Genomic DNA, 14,503 nt, shown 5'->3' with positions numbered 1-14,503 from the left:
ATTTTTCAACTGTAGTAAACATTGTTAAAAGTAGAATTATTTGTTTCGCGTGATAATCTTTGCATTTTTTTAAGTTCATTATTTTAATTGTACAATAAAATAAGTAAAATATAGTGTTTTTATACAATTTTAAACTTTTTTTCGTTAATTAATTACATATTACGAATTCATACTCGTAGGTGTTTTGGAACGATGCGTTCTTGCGTTTTTCGGGGGTCTATTATAATATAAACCATCAATATATCGTTGAATATCGTTTGAACTTTTTTGTCTCTCTCTGTTTACTGATGACGTGAAAGGGACAGAGGGTATATAGTACAGTCAGCATCAATAGTAGCGGATGAAACAACGCGCCAAAAGTATCTGACATCTCAGATAACTTTTCCAAATATAGATAATGTTCCAAAGTATATCTTTTACAGTCTCAGTTGTTCTATATTAAGGACATCAGTTTTTATTAAGCGGTTATAGAATGGTTGATACTTATGAAGCGTTATTTGATTCGGTACTTTTGATGCTGACTGTATAACATAGGGAATCTAAGTATTTAAAACTTGTATTAAACCCCGCACGTTGAAATGACATTAGACTATAAAGGTCACTCGAATATCATATTGTCTTACTCAGTGAGCAAAATGCAATCATGCTTACTGTTTTTAAGTAGCAAAGTACCCTTGTTCGAGCTGCTGAGGTGAAAATTAGCATTCCTCAACATTTGTCGTCTTAAGGATTGGAGAGGGAAGCACTGATGATGGTAGAAATGAAAATGTTTTTCGGTTTACTTTTACCTGATTGTTTGGTTGTTGCTAAATAATTACTTACCTACTTTTGCTTATCATATTTTCCAAAGATTAACCAGTAAACCAATTAACAGAGCAAGGCAATTCATTTAATTGACCATATTCCATCTCGGCGGCGACAATACGAGTGAATGATGGCATTACCGCAGTAAAATTGACGATTATTGTTCGCCTTATAGCCAACTAATCACTTTTATTACCGGGCTAGAAGGAAACGTATTTGTACATTTCTTACGTTTGTACCTACGAGGATAACATTTAAAAGTAAGTATGTCATTTGGCAATGCGGTTACAGGTAAAAGGAATTAAAGAGTGCTAATTCACAAGCACCTTATTTTGATGGTTGGAAGGGCAGCGAAATCCGAGATGTGGTCGACGAGCGTGCCACAATCCATTACCAACCCGGCGGCGCCGGCGGCGGGGGTGCTTCCATTAGCTAATTACCTACCAGTCGCCACGACCCCTTTCTTGGCCAGATTGTTGCCGAGCTGTCTTTGCTTGCTAATTGATTTTGATGATAATTTAGGACAGGTATCTTCACCGCGCTTATTTTTTCGCGTTGGGTTTAATAAACGTTGTCCAGCAGCAACGGGAGCATGCATGTATTGACAATTTATGTCCAAATACACACCCCCCCCCCCCCCCCCTTGTTTACAAAAAGAAGGGTAAGCATCAATAAGAGGTAATTTGTGATAATGCCAAGTTAACAATTTTATTTTTAATAAGAAGGTATTTATTTAAAAAACATGGGACTTAAGTTCTATCGATGTTCTAGATACTGCATGTCGCGAAAAAGTGCGTGTTTACGCTACACTTACGACCTTTTATTAAGGGAATTTTTAAAGGAAACTCAAAAATGTCTTAACCGATCATGTTCAAAGTATTTTTTTAGTACTATATTCTACGGCTAATCTCCCGATATTTTTTAAACTTTGGTTTGGAAGTTAAAAAGGTATACCTAAACATTATTTCGGCCCACCAATTTGGGTATAAACGTGTAAAAACTGGACAACTGAGTATTTACTCACTACCCACCTCTAGTCATGTATACCTTAATACTAATAATTACTTGGTTTTTCGCACTGTAAAATGGCTAATAACTTTTTCCAATAGCTGTATTTATTATACAATATGTTCCACTTTTTACATGTAAACGGGACGACTTAGAACAGTTTTACGTCGCATGGCACTTTGAAGAAGGAATCATCGGAACTTAACACATATTTCAAGCGCCTTCCTAGCCATTTAAGAAATAAGCTATGTGACGAAACATTAAGGCGTCAATTGAGAAACCTTTTAAAACAATCCTTTATCTACAACTATTTTGTAAACGAATAACAAAATATTAGGTATTATTAAGGTATATAAGGTACCTATATAAGTAAAGTTTTAATTGCAGATAAAATTTGAGAGTTTGCCTTTAAAACTTTAATATTTGTCAGTAGATATATCTAAACGAAGTCATATAGTGGGAAAGTCGAAGCCAAAAACTTTGTATCACATTTTACTTCATTTTAGTATCTAAATGCGGTCAAGAATACACCTTTAAAATTTGTCGGGTTTTACCAGCCCACGGTGTATATTTATTTAGGACCAATTCTATTGAATGACTATTTGTTTATTAAATAGTTTTATTTAGTTACCTTCTGGAGTAAGAAAGATTAGCTAGATTAGCTTGGTATAAGTAAGCCGAGAAGTCTTATTCTATCAACAGTAACTTAACGCAAAACTGAATAAAATTGTGAAAATGGCGTGTTGAAGTGTTTGTCGTGCCGTAGGCCATACATAATATAACCAAGGAAAAAACCTATCATAATAATGTCGTAATTATGCATGATTATGCAATAGCACCCTACGATAAATACGCAATCCTCATTTAAACAATGTCAAATCACACCCCTGCTTTTCGTCGCGACTGTCAAATTAAAAAGTTAAACTCTCCCCTCGAGCCGATGGTCGTCTAATGGGATAATAGCGTCGCGTGCGCCGCACGCGCGCCACACGGCTGTGCACCTATGCGGTAATTTCATTATAATAAAATGGAGTCAAACGTGTAAACGATGGCCCCAGCTCGTGTCGTGTCAATTCGACCCCTATCAGACAACATTTAGCCTTATTAACAAAAGAGTGACGAGGTGCTTATTCATCTTTCATTTAGTTGAGCGGGTGTACAACTTAAAATAGTACTTACCTATTATTTGTTTGTAATTTTTTGGTTTGCGCGAGCCGTTCGTTGGTTCGTAAAATAAAATAGGTAATGTAACATGGACAGGTATTGGATTAAAATAAAGTCAAACTGTAAGTTCTATGCTTGTGTAATAACAGGAAACCCAAAATCGTAAAACTGATAAACTAACAGGCGGTTAATTTATATAATGATGAGTTAGAAGCATTACCTAAAAAGTGCTCAGCGGGCACAATAAACATTATGGGCGCATTCATTAATAAATAGCTGACCGCTGACAAACGGTGTCTTTGCCCCCCGCGGCTCCTCTTTGCCCCGTTATCCCTATAAAGCCCCTTGGCCTCCCCCTCATCCTCCTGCCCCCTATCTCCCCATCTGCCAGGTGTAAAACTGCCCGGTCACGGAAAGACAGACATGCGATGCGGCTAATATGTTTTTATTATTAAAACTGTACGTATCGCTCATCCCCTCGTGTCAGGGGGATGACCCATGAATATGTATGCGGTGATTTGTTTATAGCTCTAAACATTGTAGCCCAGAGATCTATAGGATATATGTGGCAATTTTTATTTATTATTGTAAAAATGTAATAGCCAGGGAAGGCAACTGTCTAAATACCTTGCCAACAAGGAGCTTGAAAAAAAATTGTAGGGCGGAAAGTACTTTCTAATAATTCTTTCGGTCCGAATTTGCGAATATGATGCGAAAATTAAAAAAATAGTACATCAAGATTACAAGGAACGTTTTTGCTTAAGAAAAGGCTCCGACTGTACATTCATGGTTCAAACTTCTTTAAAGTAATTTATTGCCAGAACATGATAACAGAAATAATACCTAATATGGTAACAATTACATCAGGCTATATGTTTACAGGCGAGTTGGCTATATGTTTAAAGTGACATCTACCCTCAGCCCTCACACCGGTGTTGCCCTTAAGTCATCCCAGATATCTATCGCTTTTTGTGAAGGATTATCTTGTGAGGACGAGTCACCATCTGTCGGAAATAAATTTGCATACCAGGTACTATGTACGCGGCCAAAATATAAAAAACTTATGCCAAACCGCTAGTAAAACGGTCGACATTCGGAGAACGCTAACTCGCGATGGTGAAATGGATAGAAGTGCTTCCACGTAATAAGAGTGAGTTACGCGAATTAAATGAGTTAAAAGAGTTTCAAATTTGGTCGCTGATTTTAATACGAAGACTTGCACCGCGGTCGAGTCAGCAGCGGAGCGGACGGAGCGAGTAAAAATGAGACCGCTGTGTCATGACTTCTCACGCAAATTTTGAGCTGACTTCACACTCTCATTTCCCAACTCTTTATTGGTTGACATGCACCACCATTTTACTCCGGTCAGTTCAGTCCGTTGCCTTAGTTTCCGCTCATTACCTTTTTTTGGTGATATTTCACGCCAAGACGCTCGTGTAGTAGTTTACAATTCACCCTTAGCGTAGTAGGGTCTACCATCTTATGGCCTACACCGGAAACGTAAACTTGTTATTTACAATTCTATTCAAAAAGGTACAGTAAGTACCTACAATCAGTGTTGTCACATACAATTTTGCCGAAGTGGTAGAACAGGGTGCAAAAATAGGTAGAAATGGGTGGTTTTAAAATGAAAAACAGGTAGATGTACCTACCACTCAATAGCAAGTACGTTTTTATGATTAAAATTGTGTATAATATTTTTCAAATTATTTATTAGTCTTTAATATTGTGATGTTAGTACACGTATTTATTAAAGAAATTGAAAGAAAAATAAGGATTTCCATTGTTTGTAGGTAATGAATCTGCTTGTATAATCTGTTTCTTTGGCAAGTATTCATTACATTGAATCTAAATTCGGTAGAAATTAAGTAATGTTCCGTCACATGTATTGAGAATTACTTACAATTGTACTATTTTAAAAAATAGGTAGATTTCAGGCCGAGGGAGGTAGATAGGTAGAACGCAGGCAAAATAGGTAGATCTACCCAAAAGTTGGTAGATGTGACAACACTGCCTACAATTCACACTCCCTATTTATAATTGTGGCAGGTAAATCTAGTTCCCAATAGGTGGCCTTTTCAGGACTTTAAGCCAAACATAATGCTTTATAATGGCTTAATGGCACACTCGTACCATTTTTTTATATATAAAAATGTAGTACCCATCCCCCAGATTATAAGAAAAGAACCTAACCGCAAACTGAACGAAAAGTATGTCACAAGTCACGAACACGTTACGGCGCGGCGCGGTGCTGTGATGTGACTAAGTGCACATTACTTCCGTTTCTTTATATGTTAGTGAGCCTTCGCGTATCACGTAATTTCTTGAAAGCTCCTAACGTGAGTAATGTAGAGGAAAAGACGTCCGCCACTAGTAATGTCAACTCTATGGTGGATCTAATGCGTTGAGTTATCTTTAGCTGCTATCGCGGCTCCATTCCTACCTACTTCAATACGGGAAACGATTGCTAAAAAGATAGCGTTGCCATCAATTTATAAATAATATACCTATAGGCCATTACCGCCTATAATTAAAACGGTTATACAATTTGGGATTGCTTTTAACGTTAACAGATTTTTTTATAGGAAAACTGTTTAAGGTTAGATTTTTATACGTGTACCTTTTAGAATATTTAGATGAAGAAATGTCGCTGATAAATAAATTGACACACGTCACTTTATTAATTGTGTTTTCATCCATAAATTGTTCACGCTAACTCGCGGTTCCTCCACACTCCACACCCCACCCCTCAGCATCGGTTCGTCGTTTACGGAAAATTATGGGAAACGCAAACAGAACTCGAATTACAATGTCTTTATTTTTTCATTTTACCCGCCATGGGACTAGTGATGGCGCCGTAATGACCTCAATGTGTACACACACTTCCAGCCATGGGGAACTTGGAATTATAAGTTCACGGAATATTTGCGTACGTTCATCCAGGTGGTCAGACTAGAAATAACATCTCAGCATCCAAGTAGTTATACCACGTGCCCCTAAGATTTTAATTTGATCTTTAAGAAATTGAAGTAAAAATAACTTTTCAGATTCACATATAACCGATTTTGAACAATAAATGTCAGCGAACAGTAGACGTAACAAATGTATTGGAAGTTATGCATAATTATGGTTAAAAATTTTGTACAGTACATTACGATACAAAAGCAGGAAAGCCGCAACAAGTGGCAATAAATTAACGACAGTTGCGATTTACCTAATCCCCCAAATATCGTGTGTATTATAAAAAAGTTTTACAGTACATATGGCCCTTTAAATTTTCAACATACGCACGTATAGTGATAGTTACCGCACTAGTGCGATAACTAGCGCATGACATAACTATATCGAAAATTTTAAATAGGGTCTAAGTATTGTAAAACATTATACGATAACATGTGCGAATAGGAATTCGCAACTCGCGTGTTTTAATTTATCGCCACTCGTTTCGTTCGAATTTCCTATTTTTTGCACTTGTATAGTAGTAATGTACTACGAGGGCTGCCAATGATGTATATATATATATATGAACTCTTTGGAAGCAGAATAAGTTTGTTTCATAATTATGTCTATCAATTGGTATTACATTGTAGCATTATTAAAATAATTCCTTGTTTCACCTTCAACGGATTTACTTGTGAAAATTTTCGTGCGATAATTTTTTTACGATTTTCGACGTGGGTAAACTCAAGAATAGTGCATGGATTTTTTTACTTTTGGAGAGTAAGTCTTATCGAAGGTGAATGTGTATCAATGTTTTAGTGAGTTAAATTGTGGTCGTCGTATGCTTACGGACGAAATAAAATAAAATATTGGCTGTTATCCCACAAAATATAGATGCTGTGCGCGAACTCATAATTCAAGATGGTCATAGTACATGTTGCAAAATAAAGGCGTCTCTTGGCAATAGCATGACGAGGACTTGCAAGATTACATGAACATTTGGTTAAGAAAAAAAAAACTCGCGAAAAAGCCGTTTCTGCGTACATAACGCACGTTTTGTATAGGTACAAAGATCTGAATGGAATAAGTGCTATGAAAAGTGGTTTTTAACATATGCAAAAGTGCATCATTTATCTTGCTCATCAAATATAAAGGCAATAAAACCATGTATAAATAGCTATAGCTGTTTGTTATTTTTTGGGTCCATACATACATAAGTAGCAGCCCTCGCCTTTTGGAACGTTGGCTATAATGTTTGTATATTCACAAACTCGTAATATAAATATTCTTCGCTTACATTCAAATTTAATGTCTCATTGTCATTTGTATGTAACTAAACCTAAACATTATAGAAACAATTATATAGTCTTATCTACTTAACCTACGTTTCTTTTTTATTTGTTTCTATCCTAGGTAGGTCGATAGGAGACACTTTAAATCTTACAGTTTAATTGCATACATGTACTCAACTATAAATAATCTGTTGGTTTGAATTAAAAAACATATTATCATCAGGCACGAATGACCCCCGCCCCCGGTCGTGGGCGGCGTTCTATTATCGACCCGCCGCCCGCCCGCCCAGCGCCGCCCCCCGCACTTGTCATATCTAACACATCGATTCCAATGTGTGTTCACTGCCTATAAAATGTTATTGCTATTGGTTATTATTGCCACTATTTGAAACTAGCGACACTATTGCTACTATTAGGTACAAACCCATGGGTACAAGAAATAAAAAAAATGGCATACCTAATAAATATCACTATCATTTAAAGTAGATACTCGTATACGTAAACATGCGTGTTTGTCAATATCATATTGTAGAAGATACATTTCCTCGATCATATTGCAGTATCTTAAGACGATAGTGGACGACCACATCTCCATAAAAATGTAGTCCCCATTTTCCTCCCCGGATATTGACATTATGATAAATATGTTTTTGATTATAGTAAAAGTAAAAATCCATACATAAGCGGTGTTAGCCGAGTGGATGTGACGTCCGACTTTCAATCCGGGGGTCGCGGGTTCAAATCCTGGCTCGTACCAATGAGTTTTTCGGAACTTATGTTCGAAATGTCATTTGATATTTACCACTAGCTTTTCGGTGGAGGAAAACATCGTGAGGAAACCTGCACACATCTGCGAACTCAAAGGTGTATGTGAAGTCCCCAATCCGCATTGGGCTAACGTAGAGACTATAGCCCGAGCCCTCTTGCACATGAAAGGAGGCCTGTGCTCAGCAGTGGGACGTATATAGGCTGAATTATTATTTATTATTATTATTATTACTAAAAATCCATACAAATATTTACAAAGCTCTAATAAAAATAATAACCTCTCATTAATCTAAAAACACTTTTTGTGGAAATGCATCATCGGCAGAGATTTTCCAAGCCATCCCTACATTCCCAGTAATTTTCGAACGGGTATCATTTCAAATACGTTTTAAGTAGTTATTCAAAGAACTTCATTGGTTTCACATATATATTTTCGGTATTTGAGCCTAAAAATAATTAAACATTAGTACGGGTAATATTTTGCATATGATATATTAAATTGAAGCACCCCCCTAAAACCTAATTAGTACACAGTCCCTCGGGCGGTGTAAGTACAAACATGAACTGTGACCCCGTTTGACTTTAGCTAGCTTATAAAGCTAGCTAGGTGTGGTCACCAATTATAGTTTACGAATCTCGACAGTTTTCAAAATATATTATTTTCTTGGAGTTTAGTAATGCCTGCTATAGGATATTTGTTATTACCTAAATACTTACTGTATTTATAGTATTTTGACATTTCAATTTCAAGTGTGTGCCGATATAATTGTTGCAACTGTGCCAATTTCGAACCAAATTTTTGCAGCTAGGAAGTTTGCCGAAATTAAATCAGTCAGAAACTATTTACGTACATTTCTCATTCGTTAAAATCTTATACACAAACATCGTTAAAATCTTATAGGCCTGCCAGGTTAGAATTAGAATCACATCGAATTGCATCGGTAGGGACACCCAACATGTCCGACGTGAGTAAGTATGACTTTATATTATCTAAAGTTGTGTTTCAGAAGATAACCAACAAAGGAAAAAATCTTAGGATTGTACGTTTAAAGTGATGGCCAGATGGTCAGAATTTGCCGTCATATCTATAAGATTTTATGAAATCAGCTGTTTAGAAATGTACGTAAATTGTGTCCGACTGATTTTATAAGTACTCATTTGTACCGAAAACAAAGGGAGAACTTTAAACTTTTGACCGGTATATAATTATGACAACTTTAGTTACAAAAAAAGCGGCCAAGTGCGAGTCGGACTCGCCCATGAAGGGTTCCGTACCAATTATGACGTATTAAAAAAACTACTTACTAGATCTCGTTCAAACCAATTTTTGGTGGAAGTTTGCATGGTAATGTATATCATATATTTATTTTAGATTTTTCATTCTGTTATTTTAGAAGTTACAGGGGGGGGGGACACATTTTTTCACTTTGGAAGTGTCTCTCGCGCAAACTATTCAGTTTAGAAAAAAATGATATTAAAAACCTAAATATCATTTTTGAAGACCTATCCATAGATACCCCACACGTATGGGTTTGATGAAAAAAGATTTTTTGAGTTTCAGTTCTAAGTATGGGGAACCCCCAAAATTGATTGTTTTTTTTGTTCTATTTTTGTGTAAAAATCTTAATGCGGTTCATAGAATATATCTACTTACCAAGTTTGAACAGTATAGCTCTTATAGTTTCGGAAAAAAGTGGCTGTGACATAATCGGACAGACAGACGGACATGACGAATCTATAAGGGTTCCGTTTTTTGCCATTTGGCTACAGAACCCTAAAAATCACGATAAAACAACTAAGGAATCTCGACTAAGAAGTATTAAATCGGAGTGAGGAATACGAGTACATACTACCATTTTACCATTTAAGATCACATCGTAATCTAACTCAACATTACTGACTATACTCACGAGTTACTTACTCATAACTTACTTTATTCAATTTTAAAGTTCCAAAAATGTATTTACTTACCTACATTATAAACAAAACGTTGCAATACAATACCCAAATCAGATCGATGGTTGGTATGGCATTCGTTTTATTCTCTACTAGATAAAAATAAAATATAGCAACAACGACTAACCGACTTACCTTTGGTTGGAGCGGTGTAATAAGTTACCTACTTTAAATTTAAGATAAAATCTATAAGTGTAAGTCCGTCTTTCTTCACTCGCAGGTACAAATCTGCGGGAGGTTCTACATTTCACAATAGCTGTCGGTCGGCATAAGCCGACTGATTTAGCTGGCTCGTGAATGAGTCGAACTGAAGCGAAATAAAGCACCTAACAAGTCGCCTTTGGCATAGACTACTAACACACTCCGTAACGCTTAAGTACCTCATGCCACATAGCGGTTGGATATCAGGAGTCCCGAATGTATCTTAATGTACTTGCACTGAGCGAACAGTTGAACCGTGACGTACATAAACCATTTAGTTATTAGTAGCCTTACTACGACCGCCTTTGCTGTGTGAAACTGACATATTCGCTAAAGTCTGCGAAACTTACTTTCTATACATCTTGCTCGCACTAATATGCGTATACGAGCGAGATCCACAAATAGTCAGTATATGTCAGTGTCAAACTGTTGGTAGCCGTAAAGTATACCTACTTAACTGTTATTGAGCAGCTTCCGCTCGATTACAATACAATAAATTTAGATATTTTCAGTCTCTTAATCACTATCTTCTAGTTCCCTATGTATTTTATGACATGAGTATTATAAGTTTGCATATTAATTTATCACGCAATTTGTAAACATTTCATCAATGATGAATAATTATCATGTAGATATTCTGAGTAGCCTGAAGTGTGGCCGATCTACGGCAGTTAATCTGTGCGCTAGTTGCTTAAGCTCGTCTAGCCGCGCTGGAGGAGCCGCTTGCGCAATCGTTCGATCCGCAAAGGTCATGGAAGGAATTCTCGCGGTCCGGCGTTCTTGCGACACGGCACACTGTTCCACAGTTTCCACTCAGTGCAGCGACCAGGGCATATAATGGCGAAACGATTTCATGAAGGGTCGCGGCGCTGACTCTGCTCGACTACGGAATCGGTTGTGTCTGATTTTGAATACCTTTTAATAATCTACTTATTTGGACCCGTTAAGAATAGCTAGCGACAACCTTCCTCGAATGAAGCGTTTGATAACGGGAATCGTGTTGCTTAGGCATAATTTACAATAGTTCATTTTAATCCGGTACCCCATAATCCCCATATACATAGGTATTGTAGAGTTTTTTAAACAACTACATAATTCCATAGATACAAAACACATGTTTTGTATCTATGGAATTATGTAGTTCGCCGAAAGACTGAGTCAGGTGGTGTTTTGTTTAGGTACAATATTTTAAGTTTCATATGGAATCAACTTTCAGGAAAACGTATTCCTGAACATTTCCAACCCAGGTATATATATAAAAAAAACTTTATTATAGTGATAAACCGGAAACTGCCTACATTTTAGCATATTTCTGTCAACAGCCATTATTATAACAATGGTCATATATTTTCTAAAGAGAATACATAATAAGTAGTATTTTATGAATGTAAGCACTAGCACTTAGTTAAATTGACTTTTTCATAACTACATCAGATGCTTTCAGCTAGATCTCATTATACCTACTAGATTACATGAAATAACATACTTATTTGAAAAATACCGATGACGTTTAGAAATCATAAATCAACGTACAGCTTTTTTCCAGGACCAATTGGTAGGTAGAGTTAGACCAAGCTTAGTTGGCAGCGATTTTGATAGCCCAGACTTGCACAGGAAAGTGTTATCTCACGTCAAACGTCTATGAAATTATGACGTTAAAATAACACTTGCACAGTCTGGGCTATCAAAATCGCTGCCAACTTAGCTTGGTCTAACTCTACCTACTTAAGTGAGCACTGATTATGCACATATGTACCTACCTATGATAACTAAAGCACTCGATAAGAAAAGTGTGTTACGGTCCCACCCACTTACCTCTGATAAACAATAGAAAAGTAAACAGCGATTAAGCTTGGTACTAAAAGATTAGTAATACATATCTTTATCTACATTTATTTACATACAATTATTCAACATTGACACCTAGCAGCGAAATCCTTATCACTTGATAGTACCTACCTAATTATATTATATATTAAAAAATTACGTTATCTACGTATGCACTATAAGTAGTTATAGTAGTTGGGTAGCAATGTAAGCGTTTCATGTAAACAACGCTAAAAGAAATGTGACAAAATCTTTTTATAGTAGGTACCATAGGCTGGGGTTAATTAGATTTCTGGGGTAGCATTGATCAACAATTTTTACACTAGGTAATAAAAAGTATGTTTTTTATGAGAGATAAAACTAGTAACTCGCTATGCCCGGCTGGTTTACCACTGTAGGATGTCCATCAGAATATGTAGTACTTAGTTATAAAATATTTAATTGTTCAATAAGTTTTTTATGTATTTCTTTACTTGCCGATTTTAGGTCTACACTTGTAAGTATGTGTATACAAGGACTATATGGATGGGCATATGGATATAAAGTGTTAAGCATAGGTATAATTTGTCAGATTCTAATGGAATGGGGTAAGAAAAAACATAAACTATGAGATAGGTAAATAACACTTCGAAAGCACGACACATCACTTAATTTTATTTGCAGGTTTTTGAAACAGATTTGACCGGATTCGAATTTCAAAAAAGTCAGTTTGCTTACACCCGTTATCAAGCTAATAGATCAATACTTAGATTTGACCCTCACAGCCCGATTTGAATTGCTCACCATGTATATTTGATTTTAAAGGAAAAGCTATGGCTATTTTTTATTGATAGGGATTGGTTATCAGTCTAATTTTAAAGCTGGCTAAATCCATTCCTGGAGCGATTTTTACATAAGTACATCTATCGAGTGGAGAGTACTCGCGCTGTCACCTGCGCGGCGTGGCGCGTGGGCGCTATTGTATGCTAATCCGATTTACTGGCAAAAACGACTTCAGTGTAACTGTAGCTTTATTACACATACGCCTTATTGTATGCGTCCTGGACTAATGGGATACTAAGCAAAATATTACCTGCGCGTGCTGCAAGAGAAGAAATTATAAAAAATACTTACCTTGCATATATCAATTGAATAAAATCGTTTAAAAATTAATAAATAATAATAATACAATTGAACTAGGACAAGGGTTGAAAACCAAAGTCAAAGTCAGAATATTATTTATTCAATTAAGCCTAGTAACAAGTACTTTGAATATCGTATTATACAAATATCATCATAGTCTAATTGTCAGAGCAATTTGCTGATGCAATTATTCGTGTTCTTAAAAATATTGAATGTCATATAGATATTTAGGTATAGATATGTCAAACTTAATTATAGAAAATAAAAAAATATTAATAATATTAGTCTAGAAAGTTGCTAGATCAAAAATCTAATGTCAAAAAACTAGTAATATAATCATACATTGAAATATCAATCTGATCATTATTAACATATAAAAAATAACGAGTTAGGTATTTTCAGTCACACTTTCTAATCTCGAGAATAATCCTGAAATTTAAGTGTAAAGAGGTCCTGTTTTTATGTCCGGAGAGCGATAACTATACGGCGAGATGCAATGTAAGATTGGTTTTAAGAGGAAAGGGGATATCTCATTAAAAAAAGAGAAAGACAAAACCCATAAATATAAATATCGTTCACGCGGCCGGCTTAAAACCGGCATCACAAGCACTCAAACACCATGCATTTTAATTTGTAATGTGATAATCATTTCAGACATCTGACTTCGAGTCGCTGCTTTGCAAGCAGGAGGGCGCCTCGCTAGCGCCCGCCCACATGGACCTTTTTGATGGCGGCACTTCTTCTCGCGACGATGCGTTCCTGCGGCCCGCTCTCTGGGAGGACATCGCCTCCTCGATCAGGAACATCGATCCCGAAAATGCAAATATGCTCGCTCCACTCGGAGCGACCCACGTTAAATTGGAAGCGGATGATCCACTGCTTGAAGAATGCGCTACGCCGCTACTCAGTCCTCTCGAGATCAAGACGGAAAGACTGTGCGGACCGCCGACGTATGCGCAGCCGCAGCCGCCGCAGCACATGCCGCAGCCGCTGCCGCAACCGGTCAGCTCGTTTGCAAAGTATCCGCCAGCACGCCTGGTGTACATGTCTCCGCTGACCCCGCCCGGTTCTGACCAGGGCAGTCCAGGCAATTCGATGCAGGTAAAACTCTCATATAATCTTTTCATCTTAGAACGCCAGGGACAGAACAACCATTCACCACCACCTAATACCCGTTACAACCGATTCAGAATTTTGGTAATGGTGACTGGGGTCGATATTTAGCTGGCTTTTCGAGATGAAACTGCTTTACATATCATCTTATCAATTTCGTATAATGCTTTGCGATAGCTTGCCATGCGACGGATAATGGTACCGTGTCTGCTTGTGCCATTGCGATCGTATTGTTTTATCTGGCCTCTGCAACTATAGACATAAATATAGGCAATTATAGTGATCGATTACTTGAACGCTTCACAAAG

At 36.8% G+C, this 14,503-nt stretch overlaps 1 protein-coding gene across 1 annotated transcript in view; it reads left to right on the top strand.

Annotated features, from left to right (window-relative positions):
- Positions 1 to 14,503, top strand: part of LOC133516531 (dendritic arbor reduction protein 1) — a 95,974-nt gene that overhangs the window by 66,485 nt on the left and 14,986 nt on the right. The window contains exon 3 of the mRNA XM_061849523.1: positions 13,737 to 14,183. Coding sequence (XP_061705507.1) covers positions 13,737 to 14,183 — 447 coding nt within the window. The remainder of the gene's footprint in view (positions 1 to 13,736; positions 14,184 to 14,503) is intronic.

This window comes from Cydia pomonella, chromosome 1 (genome assembly GCF_033807575.1).
Source record: "Cydia pomonella isolate Wapato2018A chromosome 1, ilCydPomo1, whole genome shotgun sequence".
In the NCBI taxonomy this organism is placed as follows: domain Eukaryota; kingdom Metazoa; phylum Arthropoda; class Insecta; order Lepidoptera; family Tortricidae; genus Cydia; species Cydia pomonella.
This window is presented reverse-complemented; position numbering and strand designations above follow the sequence as displayed.